This window comes from Cucurbita pepo, chromosome 4, assembly GCF_057944985.1.
Source record: "Cucurbita pepo subsp. pepo isolate OVF chromosome 4, ASM5794498v1, whole genome shotgun sequence".
NCBI classification, from domain to species: domain Eukaryota; kingdom Viridiplantae; phylum Streptophyta; class Magnoliopsida; order Cucurbitales; family Cucurbitaceae; genus Cucurbita; species Cucurbita pepo.
The window spans coordinates 9,644,273-9,659,436 of NC_141801.1; the positions used below are offsets into that span (position 1 = coordinate 9,644,273).

The following is a 15,164-nucleotide window of genomic DNA, read 5'->3' on the forward strand; positions in this document are numbered from 1 at the left end:
TTGTCCTTGCTGGCACACCGCTCTGTGTCCACCTCCCTTTGGTACTCAGCATACTCGTTGGCACACCGCCTCATGTCGACCCCTTCCCGGACTTAACCTCCTTGTTGGCACACTGCCCCGTGTCTAACTCAAATAACTAGGACAACTATTTTTATTGTGAGAAAACAAATTATGGTTTTTTTTTCAATTCTTTCTTTCTTTTACAAATGGTTACTAATAAATAGCAATATGTTTTCTATTATACTTAATAAAGAAAAATAAGATTTTTATTCATTATTTCATTATTTCATTATTTCATTATTTCTAAAGAAAATGCAAACGAGACCTGAAAATGGAAGCTTTGGGGATTGGATTACCCATTACAGTTCGATGTCTCCGTCTTCAGCTGCAATGGCGATGGGCAATTTCGTCAGAAAACTACACCTCTATTTAACCACACCTCGGTCCTATGGAAATGGTCTTTCCTCTTCCTGAAGCTCTGATTTGCCGAAATTTTCTATATTTTTCTGTCAGTTTCTATTTTGAGATTGAGATCTTGACCTATCGGAACCGCCTTCTTCCGCCGCCTGCGAACCCCGTCTTCTTTCATCTCTCAGGTGAACTTTTTCTATCTTTAGATCTTTCTTTTACATGCGTTTTGATTCCATTTTGCTGGGCGCTTCCTTAGGGGTTTTGTTTTTCACCATTATTTGCACTATCTGTTGGATTTCTGTGGGTTTGCTGTGGGATTGTGGTTGAGAAATGCTCCTAAAATAGGTTAAATTCCAAACTACCTGCTCTAGATGCCTGTGGAAAGTGACTCAGCTGTGTTTTTCATCTTTATCTTCAAATCCAGGGAAGAAATTGAGATTGTTGGGAATGGTTAAAACTAGCATATGTTTTGCTGCCAGTTCTTTTGATGGATCATTATTTGTAATGATGGGACTCTTTTCTTTTTTTGCTTGCAAATGCTTGACCCGAAAGTATGTGTGTTGTGCTGATTGTGAACATTCATCGTTTCCCCTTTCCTACTTCAGCTTTTGTTTTAACTGCTGTTGAGGATGGTTGGGAGAGGTGTCTCACATCGGCTAATTAAGGAGTTGATCATGGATTTATATGTAACAAATACATCTCCATTGGAGTGAGGTCTTTTAGAAAAACCAAAACTAAAGTCATGAGAGCGTATACTCAAAGTGGACAATATCATACCATTGTGGAGGTCCGTGGTTCCTAACATGGTATCAGAGTCATGCCCTTAACTTAACCATGTCAATAGAATCCTCAAATGTCGAACAAAGATGTTGTGAGTCTCGAAGGTGTAGTCAAAAGTGACTCAAGTGTCGAACAAAAGGTGAACTTTGTTCGAGGGCTCTAGAGAAGGAGTCGAGCCTCGATTAAGGAGAGGCTCTATGGTGTACTTTATTCGAAGGGAGGATTGTTTAGAGAGGAGTCTCACATCGGCTAATTAAGGGGTTAATCATGGGTTTATAAGTAAGGAACACATCTCCATTAGAATGTAGCCTTTTGGGGAAACCAAAAACAAAGTCATAATAACTTATGTTCAAAGGGGACAAGATCATACCATTGTGGAGGTCCGTAGTTCCCAACACTAAGTTGATAAAGTTATGATATATTTGCACAAGCCCAACAAACAACGATCAATATCGATTTGGGAGAAAATGACATTAATAGGAGTTCTAGTTATATGATACCACGTTAAAATCACAAAATCTTTGAAGTTCAAACTGATGGATTGCAATATATTTAGTTTATTCTGCATATTCTTAAATCGTAGCATCTTGTGATGAAAGGTAGAACATTCTTGTACCATTGTGATTTGTGATTTGGATGGATCTAGAATAGTATTCATTCTCTAAATAACTTGAATGAATTTATTGAACAATAGGTGAAAGAACTGCAAGATTGTTGGAGAGAAAATTTGTTCTTGTAAATGAACTATTATGAATTATGAAGAACTCCTGGGTTGGGCAGGACCTATTGACTTGATAAAACGAACCTTTTACTGTTTCTTATCTGATTTGATGTATGTATGTGTGATGCTCAGGATATCTGAGAATAGTGTGATGGTTAAAGCATACGCTCAGGAGTACACGTACGAGCACCCGTGGGAACGGGTAACTTCTGCATCTTGGCGTAAATTTGTGGACTCTGAAAACAGGCGTACGTTGTCCCATATTCTTGAAGTCGACACCTTAAACAGAAAGGTTGACATTGAATCTGGGAAGCTATATACAACCCGTGCTATTACGATCCATGCGCCTGGACCATGGTTTGTTCGTAAAATTGTTGGTCAAGATACCTGCCATTGTGTCGAATCCACGGTTGTAGATGCTCGGTCACGCTCGATGCAACTGACCACTCAGAATATTAGCTTTCAGAAGTTCATAGAAGTGGTGGAGAAGATTAGATATGAACCTCACCCTGATAATCCGAACGGATGGACAATGTGCAGACAGGAGACGAGTATTCGTATCAAGCCGTTGTCAGCGTTGGCGTCGATGGCCGAAAAAGTGGAGCAACGGTGTGCTGAGAGGTTCATGCAAAACAGTGTTAAGGGTAGAGAAGTGATGGAGAGAATTTGTAAGTATCTTGAAGCTGGATCTAGCGGACTCACTGTCTAACTTTTGCTTCCTCTCATTGATTATGTACCGGTTCTTCAAAGGGGTCAGTGAGATCATGGTCTGTTTTCCAAGCTGTTTTTAACGAAATAATTCTCATGGAGAAACGTGTTTACCGGCTTTCCCTTAAGGCTTCCTCTCATTTCTTCAAGATTTTAAAATGCATCTGCAAGGAGAGGTTTCTATACCCGTTATAAAAAGTGTTTCGTTCTCTCTAACCAATGTGGGATTCACAATCCCACCTCTCTTGGGGGCCAACGTCCTCTCAGTGTCCAATCCCACCTCTCTTGGGGGCCAGCGTCCTCTCAGTGTCTAGCTCTGATATCATTTGTAACAGTCTAAGCTTATAGGAGATATTATCTTATTTACTCAAGGTTTTAAAACATTAGGGAGATGTTTCCACATCATTATAAAGAATGTTTCATTCTCCGTGAGATTTCACACAACTTTTAGAAATTTTTTAGTGTTGCAAAACGGGATCTCACACAACTTTTAGAAATTTTTTAGTGTTGCAAAACTTCCGGTGGTGTTTGAAAACTTAAAGTTCTAAAAATTAAAAGCCAAATCAAACAAACTTTTTCCTGATTTCATTGATCAAACAACTTATTCTGATGGATACTATGTAAAAAGGTCCAAGAATAAATTCAAGAAGAACTGATGCTTACAAACAAATCAAACATAGGCAGCATTCGTTCATATATGCATTCCTCAGAACGCTTTATGACACAATACAGTTGTGTAACACGCTTCTGATGATAACGTTAAACCATTAGAACAACGAACAACGAACAACGAGAAAAACACTGAAACCGACATATTGCTTCCTACATTTTTTTCAGACTGCAGAGATGCAACGATTGCCATTACCTCCTCCAAATAGAACAATACACAACGGGTTTACAAGATATGCATGCAGCAAAGCAGAAATCATCTGGGTGATCATGACAATGATCAACAACACAATACAAGTTTCCAGCCAACCACTGACCCGATTTTCCCTAGATCTTATCGAGCTTCTCCGCCTTCACAATCGGGTTGGCTTTAGCAATTGCATCCTGTGCAGAGGTGCGATAATCAAATGGGCAATCGTGTTTGTCGGAGTAACGATGAATGGCACAGAAGATATTACCACACCGACAGTCGAATCCCATTAATCCGACTCGCTTGTTGCAACTGTTGCAACGTCTAGGTCTGTCCTTAGGCTTCACTTCACTGCTCCCTTCAGAAACCATAGGAGATGCCTGCATTGAGATGATCTTAGGTTCCGCCAAACTAACTTGCACATCAACACTGGCGGTGACAAAGGGTTCATTTTGGTTAGAAGTAGACGATCCATTCATGATACTTCCAATAGTTGAAGCACTCAATTGAGCATGATCTTGTTTCAACATCAAATCCTTGTGGCACTTGGAACACATATTCATAGTAGCAGCACTTCCGAAAAAGCCACAGTTGTTAATGCACAGAAAGGGACCCTCAGGGGGAGCTTGACAGCTTGCCTCGTCATGTTCCATGTTCTCAATCTCCTGCAACACATTCACGTGAATTTGTTTCTTTTCTTTTTGGGTGGGAAACACATAAATTTCACTCAACAGCAGACTACACAAGGAACCAGGATGATGCTGTCAAGAATTAGAAATAGAAGCCGAGCATTTGCTGGCAAATACTTGTTCACCAAATACAATACAACTACTACTACCAACTACTAACAAGTGAAGAGCTTGAATACTTCAAATTTGATAACCATACAGGTGCCGATGAACAAAAAATGTTATTCGTGTACGTTTAGGGACGTGAAAAGGTTAAGTGTGATTCGTAGGTCAATTCCCATGTCTTAGAATACGTTAACTATAAGTCAAAAAATGAAAAGTTAACACATTATAAATTGGAATTAGATGAAGAAAAGAACTTGCAACAAGATTAAAAACATAAACTATAGAAGAGAAAAAAAGAAAGAACAAGTTTCCATACAAGGTTATTCTAACAGAGGATTCATATGCACATATTCCTACATTATCAGCAGAAACACAAGATAGGTAAAGAGGACCAAAAGAATCAAAGGATTTAATAGTTAAGTCGCTAGAGTGAAAAGATATGTTCCTTCATTATAAAACTATAGTTGCAATCCACACGCCATCAATGAGAAACATGGCCATAATCTTTCCCACCTCAAACACCAAATCTACCTTTGAACTCAAAACATGTACTCTAGCTGGACGCTAGAACCCAGTATTGAACCTTTGATAGGAATTATAAAGCATAAACTCATTACATACATTTGACACTGCCCAACTATGATTTTGACAAACCAATTCGAAAAGTAAAGTGTAAATCATCTCAATGAACATTCAAAATTCTCGGAGTCCCTGTACTAAACATTGAAAATTCCAGACTGAAACAATCATAATATCTACAAGCCAGTAAGATCCTTACAACAACAATCATCAGGAGAAACATTAATACACACGCATAAGAAACACATGGAAATTCACCGTACCCTTTTTTCTGGGACGAAAAACCCTTAGAAACAAGGGTTTTCAACCGATCTCCGGATAAAATTCGCGTCCAAGCAAAACCCCTGCGTAATCAAACGGAACAATGAAAAATTAGATTAAACTAAACGAAAATTCATCTAAAAACACAAGGAACAGAAGGCAAATCCTCAAAGATAACGATCCATTGGAGAAATTGAAAAAATAAACAGAAAGGGGGATTAGCAACCCTAACCCTGGAAGGAAGGGAATGGGCGATGAGAAATAGAGAAAGAAAAGTAAAAGGAAGAAAGAGAGAATTATGTGCAATGTGTGATCTCCATTTCCGAAGGCAAAATTTCTCCGGAAGGAAGAACTGTAGGCACTGATTGATGGCGACGAGGGGAAAGAACTTTATTAGCTGTGCATTTTCATCAGCATTCTCTCATTTTCCCTTTTCAGTTTTTTTTTTTTTTTTTTTTTTCCCCTTCCCCTTTTAATCACAAAATGTACACTTAAATGAGATTGGAGACGAGGTTATATTCAACCTACTCGTCTTTACCTCCAATCTTGCTCGATATCACAATCGCATTTTTGCGGTAGCGGAACAGCGGTTATGCAACACTTGTTTTAACCTAGCAAACAAGTCAACCGTAAGAAATTTGGTCTTCGTGGACAATATCCACGTATGCTTTAGCCACGGGTCACGTTTGAAAATAATCTGAAAGAATTGAGAAATCAACGCTATATGACTATAGGCAAAGAAAGAAACACCACGACTTCAATATAGTCGCATTCTCCTGTAATACATTTTGGACCATTTTAATCCTAATGGGCTTAAACATTCGTACCCTCATATTGACACAACATAAAATGGTAAAGACATATCTAAGATGAAGGCATGTAAAAGGAAGTTTGGAACGGGTATGCAGATATGGATAACACGTATTGGACAAGCATGACTGAGACATCCGACATACGGCGACAACACGTCTTGGACAAGCATAACATGACACCCGATTCACTTTATATATATTTCTTTTTTTAGTATATTATATTATATTTTGTTTTATTAAATTTATTAAGGTATTTTAGATTTTTTAATAGAAATTATATTAAAAAATTGAAATTGTCCATTAAAAAAAATTGAAACAAATACTCTTTTATTTTAAAAAAATATGCTTAAAAATGGGAGAAATTCTTGAAAATTTTGGTGGTGACGATGACTGAAATCGGAGACAAGAAGATAAGGAAGGCTTCTCTATACATATCCTTCTACATGGACATCTCTAATTATATCAAAATTGGCTTAGGACGAACGGAAAAAATTCTAAACAAAGCAAGATTTCGTGTTCGAGAACACGAGGATCATAAGTATCACAGAAAGATGCTTGCAAAAATAATACAAGAACAAAAAAAAAAAAAGATTAATGCAAAAACGAACTTGCTATGACCTTTTTAGCGAACTTCTTGAGCTGTCTGGGTTGCTCCTGACTTTACCTAAAAAGTTTTCTATTTCGAATTTTTTAAACTGAACTGCACTGTTCATTCAACAAAATCATTCAACAAAAGACAAGGCACATGGTTTCAAACTAGTGCATTAAAAATGACGAATATAAATTCCACTCCGACAAGTTCAGGCAATGGAATTGCTCGAATGTAAAGTAAGGGAGAGGAACAAAGCAATCCGACCTGACCGACAGTAATGCTCTATTAAAAGGCAAGTAGTAGTACGGTAGAGTGGCTTTGAATGAGGAGCAAGACACAAGAAACACAAAAATGCTTGCCTGACACCACAATATTACTCAAAGTTAGATGCGGGAGAGGCATTACAGGGCCCAGTGAGCAGCAAAGTAAGCTAACCTGTCATCCTCAAAAGGAGCTGTAAAGCCATGTAAAGAAGCAACATCACGATCACTAAACTCAATATTCAGTTCATCTCTATAAATATTGCCTCCCAAATTTGATATTACACCTCCATAACATTCCTCCTTCCTCTCCTTTCTTGCCTTTTGAGCTTTCTGTGCAGACATTAATGGCAAGATTCAGTGTCCACAGGGCGACGAGGTGGTTCACGGTGGCTGTGGTGCTTCTGTTTGCAGTGGCAAGAGCTCAAGACAGCGGAGGGCTTGCACCGTTGCCTGCTATGGATGCTGGGGCTGGATTTCAGGTGACATTTTCCAGTGGTCGAGTTCTGCTATCGACTTTCGTCTGCCTCGTTGCGCTTCTTTGCCATTAGATGTCAGATTTTCCTGCTTTCTCATTGATGGTTTGTATGTATACGTTGATGTAATGATTGTGGCACTACTTTTTCTTCCTTTTTGGTCATGATACTATATATTTGGAACTTGATTCTACATGCTTTTGATATGTAATCTCAGAGGTATTATCAATAAAGAATGGTTTTTGATATGGATGAACATAGAAAATGCTTTAGAAAGTTAGAACACTCAGATAGGAACAGCTAAACGTGATGACAAAGTATCAGAGGAGATCATGTCCAAGCTACCGCTAGCATATATTAAGTTAGCATAACTGTAACAACTACGTGATGACAAAGTATAACAACTCAGATAGGAACAGCTAAACGTGATGACAAAGTATCAAAGTATCAGAAGAGAACACTCAGATAGGAACAATTACGCATATATTATGTTAGCATAGCTGTAACAACTACGTGATGACAAAGTATAACAACTCAGATAGGAACAGCTAAACGTGATGACAAAGTATCAAAGTATCAGAGGAGAACACTCAAATAGGAACAATTACGCATATATTAAGTTAGCATAACCGTAACAACCATGTCCAAGCTACCGCAAGCATATATTGTCTTCTTTGGGCTTTCCCTTTTAGACTTCCCCTCAAAGTTTTTAAAACGTGTCTGCATAGAAGAGGTTTCCACAATCTTATAAAGAATACTTCATTTCCCTCTCCAATCGATGTGGAATTTCATAATCTACCATCCTTTGGGGCCTAGCATCTTTGCTGGCGGCACTCTTTCTCCTCTCCAATTAATGTGGGATCTAACAATCAACCCCCTTCGGGGCCCAACGTCCTCGCTGATACACCGCCTGATGTCTACTCCCTTTGAAGCTTAGTGTTCTCGCTGGCACACTGCCTGGTGTCCATCCCCCTTTGGGGGTGTACAAGCAAAGACGCTGGCCCCAAAAGGGAGTAGATTGTGAGATCCTACATTGACCGAAGAGGAGAACGAGTACCAGCAAGGACGCTGAGCCCTGAAGGGAGGTGGATTGTGAGATCTCACATCGGTTGGGAGGAGAACGAAGCATTCTTTATAAGGTTGTGGAAAACTCTCCCTAGCAGACGCATTTTAAAAATATGAAGGAGAAATTCGAAAAGAAAAGTCCAAAGAAGCTAATATCTACCGGCGGTGAGCTTGTTACAATAACCAAGCTGCACAGTGCAGACAGTTCAGTTCCTTATGTGGCAATATCGAAGGAGAATAAACCAAACATCAAGAAAGCTCAATAGAATGATAAAAGAAAAACTCTTCAATCTCAACGGTTGTTTGTCTGAATACAAGGATACTTACATCTGATCCGAATTTAAAGCTAAAGAAACCAGTTCCTAAATGACCAAAAAATGAAAGAGGAGTCGTATGAACAAGACAGAACATCCATCGGCAATTTCATTTCATCGAAAATAGTAAGGAATCACCAAAGATTTTGTTATTGCAAGACGAAGTTGAGATGTCGATCACAAATGCCTCAAATCTAATCAAAATCAATCGCTATAACCCTACACGCAGGGTTTGATCAAGCAAATTCAAACAACTCATCACGTTTTCTCAAGCAAATGGCGTATGTATACTGGAACAAATATCAGACAAACAATTTAGAGCAAATGTACCCATTGAATCAAGCGTGGTTCACCCCAAATTCTCGTTCCTCAATCTTCTTGTTCTTCTCGATTGCTGCCGCAACCTCCGCCCGCGTATACTTCTCACCGGGCATCCCAATTAAGTTCAAAAACACCATATTTAAAAAATATTAATAAAATTATAAAATATTATTAACACCACATTTATTAAAAATAAAAAATTTAAAAAACTAAACTTTTTTTTTTCCTAAAATTTAAAGATATTAAATTTATTTTTAAAAATTCAAAAATATATTTGAAACTTGGTAATAATAATAGGGTAATTTTTAAAATTTTAAAATAAATTTATAAGTATTTTTTAGTTTGAAAGTGTTTTTAAAATTTTTAAAGAAAATTAATAATTTTTTAAAAAAGTTTAAAGGTGAAATACTTTTTAAAATTAAAAAATTATTTTTAAAATTATTTTAAAAGTCTTAATTTAATTATATTATTTAAAATTTTAAAAATTTAAAGAAATTAGAGATATTTTAATTAATTTAGAATTATTATTATTACTGTGGGTAGAATAAATTTGGGGTAAAGTGGATTCAAATGGAAGTCCTTCAAAGCAGCCTTTGCCGCCATTTGCATCATTCATCATTCACGCTTCAGCTTGAGCTCCATGATCAATCTTAATGTCAGTAATCTGTTCTTCAGGTATCCACATTTGGTCCCAAGATCATCGTTCCAAATCCCCATAATTTTTCTACTCCACACTCACTCTCTTCCACATCACAAAGATAAACCCACCAATTGGAATACTTCTCACGCCCTGATTCAATCAAATCCACTTCTATCCCTCTTGGAAAAGTGCACTTCCATGACGCAGATGAGGCAAATTCATGCCCAAATGGTTTCAACTGGCTTGATCTCAGATGGGTTTGCTCTGAGTCGCCTTGTTGCGTTCTGTGCGATTTCTGAGTGGCGAAATCTTGACTATTGTGACAAACTTCTCGACAATGCTCCTAACCCGAATGTTTTTTCTTGGAATGTAGCGATTAGGGGTTATTTAGAGAGTGAGAATCCCAGATATGCTGTTTTTTTGTACAGGAAAATGCTGAGAAAAGGTGGGTCTATTCCTGATAATTATTCTTATCCTCTGTTGTTTAAAGCTTGTGCTGGTTTGTCGTTGAGTTTCACGGCTAATGAGATTCTTGGGCATGTAGTACATTTGGGTTTTGATTCGGATTTGTTTGTGCACAATGCGATTATTCATGTGCTGGTTTCTTGTGGAGAATTGTTGGCTGCACGTAAGGTGTTCGACGAAAGTTGCGTGAGAGATTTGGTTTCTTGGAACTCGATAATCAATGGGTATGTTAGGTGTGGGTTGGCAGACGAGGCATTGAATCTTTATTACAAGATGGAGGAGCTGAAAGTGAAGCCAGATGAGGTCACAATGATTGGACTCGTTTCAGCTTCTGCCCAGCTTGAAAATGTAGCTCTTGGAAGAAAGCTTCATCAATTCATTGAAGAAATGGGTTTGAATTTGACCATTCCACTTGTCAATGCATTGATGGATATGTACATTAAGTGTAAGAATATTGAGGCTGCAGAAACACTATTTGAGAACATGACAAAGAAAACCATTGTTTCATGGACTACAATGGTTGTTGGATATGCCAAATGTGGGATGTTGGAAAGTGCTGTGAGGCTGTTCAATGAGATGCCAGAGAAGGATGTCGTGCCATGGAATGCTCTAATTGGTGGCTTTGTTCAAGCCAAACGTAGTAAGGAGGCTTTGGCTCTGTTTCATGAAATGCAAGCCAGCAATGTTGACCCAGATGAGGTTACTGTCGTTAGTTGTTTATCTGCATGCTCTCAACTTGGAGCCCTAGATGTTGGAATTTGGATGCATCATTTCGTTGATAAACAAAATCTTACTATGAACGTTGCCTTAGGAACTGCTCTAGTTGACATGTATGCTAAGTGTGGGAACATAAAAAAGGCTCTACAGGTTTTTGAGGAGATGCCAGGAAGAAACTCATTGACATGGACAGCTATAATTTGTGGTCTAGCACTTCATGGACAAGCACATGCTGCCATATCTTACTTCTCGGAGATGGTTAGCATTGGACTGGTGCCTGATGAGATCACCTTCATTGGGGTCTTATCGGCTTGTTGTCACGGTGGATTGGTTGATCAAGGTCGAGACTATTTTTATCAAATGAGCTCCAAATATGGTATCTCCCCAAAACTTAAGCATTATTCTTGCATGGTGGACCTTCTAGGTAGGGCTGGCTTCTTGGAAGAGGCAGAAGAGATTATTAGGAGCATGCCTTTTGAGGCAGATGCCGTAGTGTGGGGAGCATTGTTCTTTGGCAGCCGTATGCATGGAAATGTTCATATAGGAGAACGAGCTGCTTTTAAGCTTCTTGAGTTGGATCCTCATGATAGTGGAATTTATGTTTTGCTTGCAAATATGTATGGTGATGCTAATATGTGGGAGAAGGCAAGGAAGGTAAGAAAGATGATGGAAGAAAGAGGGGTCGAGAAAACACCTGGTTGTAGTTCAATTGAGATTAATGGTTTAGTTTATGAGTTTATAATTCGTGATAAGTCACATCCTCAATCGGAGAAAATTTACGAGTGTTTAACTTGGTTAACAAGACAACTTGAACTTGTTGAGGACGAAACATCTTCATTGAAAGAATTCTGAGGTTGTCATATTTGAGTTGACAAAGAGTAGGGCTCTAAAATATGCTCGACCAAGCTCCATCTCCCACAGCTAGCCTTGAGTCGGTGAAGTCTTTCGATGATTAGTGAGAGATCAATTATGAATATATTACAAAGAGTGGGGCTCTCCGACACCTCGGTTCAAAAAAGAATATTTAATAAAAGACTGCTTTCTAGTCTAGAAGTGATTCTGAAGAGCCTTTGTTACATTGAGATGATGAAGGTCTACCTCTCAAAGCCCACAAAGCTTCTTCAGAAGGATAATCACTTGAATCTTCTGAATGGTAAGAGTTTGTTCTGTACTGTAAGCAATGAGCTCCTTTCAAGCCTTTTCAGTTTCTTGACCTTTTGCATTCTCTTGTCCAGTTATAGTTGAAGCATGGCATCTTGGAAAAAGCTTCCAATAATTGAAATGAAAGCTAAACAGGTCCATATTCAGCTCATTTATTCTTGCCTCACCCATTCTATAACAAGTCACCAGCGGGTTTTTGTCGATATGCTTCATTGAAGCATATGTAATGGTGGTTGGTGGGTATGATGATTCAAGTTTATGTGCTCAACGCTAGTAGCATCTCGATTTTTTAAACCATTTTATACGTGTAAACCATGTCCCTTCGATTCCTTTGGATGAAGCAATTTTGAAATGGAGGTAGAACATAAATAGGTTTAATCTTATTTTGGTCTCAAAACGTTCATGTACATCTTATTTTGTGCTCAAATCTTTCATGTCCTCGAAAATTCAAATGTTATCTTCTAAGTCTAGAGATGAAAATAGAACATTTGAAGTTAAATAAAAGACTAAATAAAACTATTAAAAGTTTTAACACCAAAATAAGATTTACACCATATATTAAAGTTTAATCTATAGTATCATATGGTTATGGTCGTGTGGGGAACTCATTATGTTGACTTCGTGTGCTCGAAATTGTTAAGGACCTTATTTGCTCTCCTCTGACTTTTGTCTTATGTACATTATCTGTTTGATCATCAAAGTGATTCTATTCTCCTTCCCCAGATTTTGGAACTGGCCTGCCGAGTGTTAAAGTGCCCACAGGAAGGAAAGGCTCTTTAGAATCATGTTCTGAAAAATGACCTTGTGGTAGGGATCGCACTTCAAAAGAAATAAAGCTCAATCCATGTGTTCTGTGTAACTGGGTCAGAGGGAAGACACAAAGATTGCCACCGACAAAATTGGCCCGACACTGACATTGAGAGGTGAAAGACGAGGAGCGAATGGATATTAGGTATTGTGCATATCGACTTTTGTGCAATACTTAGAGTATCACATTAGTGGGGAACGTGTGAAGTCTCATCTGAGATATCTCAGGAAGAAGATGAAAAAATCGTGGTCAGCCCATAACCCATTGACATGAGGTATGTTATTTCTTGCAAATCAAGTGTCATGATTCATGGAACCATATATTCCAGGTTGTTTACGTGATTTTTCATCATATATTTACAGTCCCTTTTTGTGATACAAGTTACTGATGATCAAAGTAGAAGTCATTTTGTATTATATTTAAGGGATTTCTGGGTTGGCAGTGAAGAAATTCTTTTATGTTCCATTAAGAAAGAACGACAATGAACATAGTTGTTTGAATTTTAGAAAAGTTAAAGGTTAGGGTTGAGATGGAGATTAGGATGGAGATGTGTTGTACACTATAACGATTAAAAAGGCGGAGGATAAGTCTAGGGTGAAGATCCTATTTGGAAAAGGAATGCAGAATATATAATCAATTAAAGAAATTCAAAGTCAATGCCAGAGTTGGGGGTTGGGACCTCATAATTATAAAGGATTTCAAGAACAAGGACACATAATACCTAATAAAAGTTCACAAGTAACTTTTTCTTAAAATAAAGTTGGGACTAAGGTTGGAGAGAGTTAGAGAAGGGTAACATGTAAGAATAATTACAAAACGTTTGACAGTCGAGACAAGTATTGGTGTAACAACTCAAGCCCGCCGCTAGTAGATATTATCTTCTTTGAGCCATTTTCTTTTCGGGTTTCTCCTCAAGGTTTTTAAAACGCGTCTGTTAGGGGAAGGTTTCCACACCCTTATAAATAATGTTTTGTTCTCCTACCCAACCGATGTGGGATCTCACGATCCACCCCTCTTTGGGGCCCAGCATCCTTGCTGGCACTCGTTCCCTTCTCCAATCGATGTGGGACCCCCCACCCTATAATCTGCCCTTTGGGGCCCAGCGTCCTTGATGGCACTCCTTCCCTTCTCCAATCGATGTGGGACCCCCCCTCCCCCCCCAAATCCGCCCCCCTTTGGGGCCCAACGTCCTTGCTGACACTCGTTCCCTTCTCCAATCGATGTGGGACCCCCCCCCCCCCCAATCCGCCCCCCTTTAGGGCCTAATGTCCTTGTTGGCACACTATCTCGTGTCCACCCCACTTTGGGACTCAGCCTCCTCGCTAGCACATCGCCCAGTTTTTGGCTCTGATATCATTTGTAACGGCTCAAGTCCACCACTAGCAGATATTATCCTCTTTGGGCTTTCCCTTTCAGGCTTCCCCTCAAGCTTTTTAAAACACGTCTGCTATGGAGAGGTTTCTACACCCTTATAAAGAATGCGTCGTTCTCCTCTCAACCGATGTGAGATCTTACAATTGGGATCTAAGACACGAAACAAACTATAAACTAACAACCAAAAAATTTAGGATCAAAGTCAAGGATGTGGTATTCATTGTAGTAATTTTTAGTAAAGCTTAGGCTTGAATAAAGATTGAGTTTAAAGTGGGCGAGTACCTCGTGCCCTTATTTTCTACCCATCCACCTATATCACTTTCAAGTACATAATACTCTTTTACTAAAGGTCATTCAAACTCTTTGAAGAAGACACCCTCCAATGCTCGATCGAGTACTCACCAAGTTCGTAAAGTACACTAACTTATCCCTCCGTTGAAAGACTAATGCACTCCTTGAAATATGAATGAGGCCTCGATGTGGATTACTTTAGTGTTGTTGTACAAGATAGTTGGCCAAACTACTTCCTATCTCTTAACCCAGAAAACATTTCAAATGTAGATCTTTAGATTTCGAGTGAAGTCAATAAAATTAGATCACTGAACGAGTAATTGTCACAACCACTAGAGTTTCCAAAGGATTGAAGCATTGAAAGGTGAAAAACTGTAACATGATTGATTTGTTAAAGGGAAGAGAAATAGTAATGAGAGAAGAGAGTGGATGTGCGATGCAGTTGTAGCAGATTAGGGAACAGAAGGAATAAAGAATAATATTCAGTGGTTGTCCTTTGCCTCCGCCTCAGGGTTTGGTCTTTCTCTTTCTGTTCCAGTTTCACATGTCTAAGTCTCTCAACTCTGACTGAAAAAGCAGTGTCTTATGTCCCATTTGCTAGGAGTTTTGTGATTGCTTTCTCCCATGCCAGACACCATCATCCAAATTGATTGGATTGACACCCATAATCACACTCAATTGCCCAACTAGTATTGAATCATCATTCTATTATTATTATTTTCCGCTGTTCATTATCTTTTCTGGTCCTGCTAGAT

At 38.6% G+C, this 15,164-nt stretch overlaps 3 protein-coding genes across 5 annotated transcripts; 2 read left to right on the forward strand and 1 right to left on the reverse strand.

The window, feature by feature from the left end:
• The first annotated feature begins 292 nt into the window (after nucleotides 1-292).
• Nucleotides 293-2,836, forward strand: LOC111793996 (uncharacterized). The gene is made up of 2 exons (XM_023676092.2): nucleotides 293-596; nucleotides 2,045-2,836. The coding sequence occupies exon 2, from the start codon at nucleotides 2,064-2,066 to the stop codon at nucleotides 2,619-2,621; it is 558 nt and encodes a 185-aa protein (XP_023531860.1). The 5' UTR covers nucleotides 293-596; nucleotides 2,045-2,063; the 3' UTR covers nucleotides 2,622-2,836.
• Nucleotides 2,837-3,257: 421 nt separating this feature from the next.
• Nucleotides 3,258-5,535, reverse strand: LOC111793997 (zinc finger A20 and AN1 domain-containing stress-associated protein 8). The gene is made up of 3 exons (XM_023676093.2): nucleotides 5,346-5,535; nucleotides 5,116-5,196; nucleotides 3,258-4,144 (listed from the first exon to the last, which is right to left on the reverse strand). The coding sequence occupies exon 3, from the start codon at nucleotides 4,130-4,132 to the stop codon at nucleotides 3,617-3,619; it is 516 nt and encodes a 171-aa protein (XP_023531861.1). The 5' UTR covers nucleotides 4,133-4,144; nucleotides 5,116-5,196; nucleotides 5,346-5,535; the 3' UTR covers nucleotides 3,258-3,616.
• A 3,975-nt stretch (nucleotides 5,536-9,510) lies between these two features.
• SLO1 (SLOW GROWTH 1) lies at nucleotides 9,511-13,160 on the forward strand. 3 transcript variants are annotated; one of them, XM_087122949.1, is made up of 3 exons: nucleotides 9,511-11,928; nucleotides 12,011-12,176; nucleotides 12,660-13,160. In XM_087122949.1, the coding sequence occupies exon 1, from the start codon at nucleotides 9,594-9,596 to the stop codon at nucleotides 11,625-11,627; it is 2,034 nt and encodes a 677-aa protein (XP_086979075.1). In that variant the 5' UTR covers nucleotides 9,511-9,593; the 3' UTR covers nucleotides 11,628-11,928; nucleotides 12,011-12,176; nucleotides 12,660-13,160. The 3 variants fall into 3 exon arrangements, with proteins under 3 accessions (XP_086979075.1, XP_086979074.1, XP_023531862.1); XM_087122948.1 differs by having other exon boundaries at nucleotides 12,011-12,172; XM_023676094.2 differs by having other exon boundaries at nucleotides 12,011-12,071.
• The last annotated feature ends 2,004 nt before the right edge of the window (nucleotides 13,161-15,164 follow it).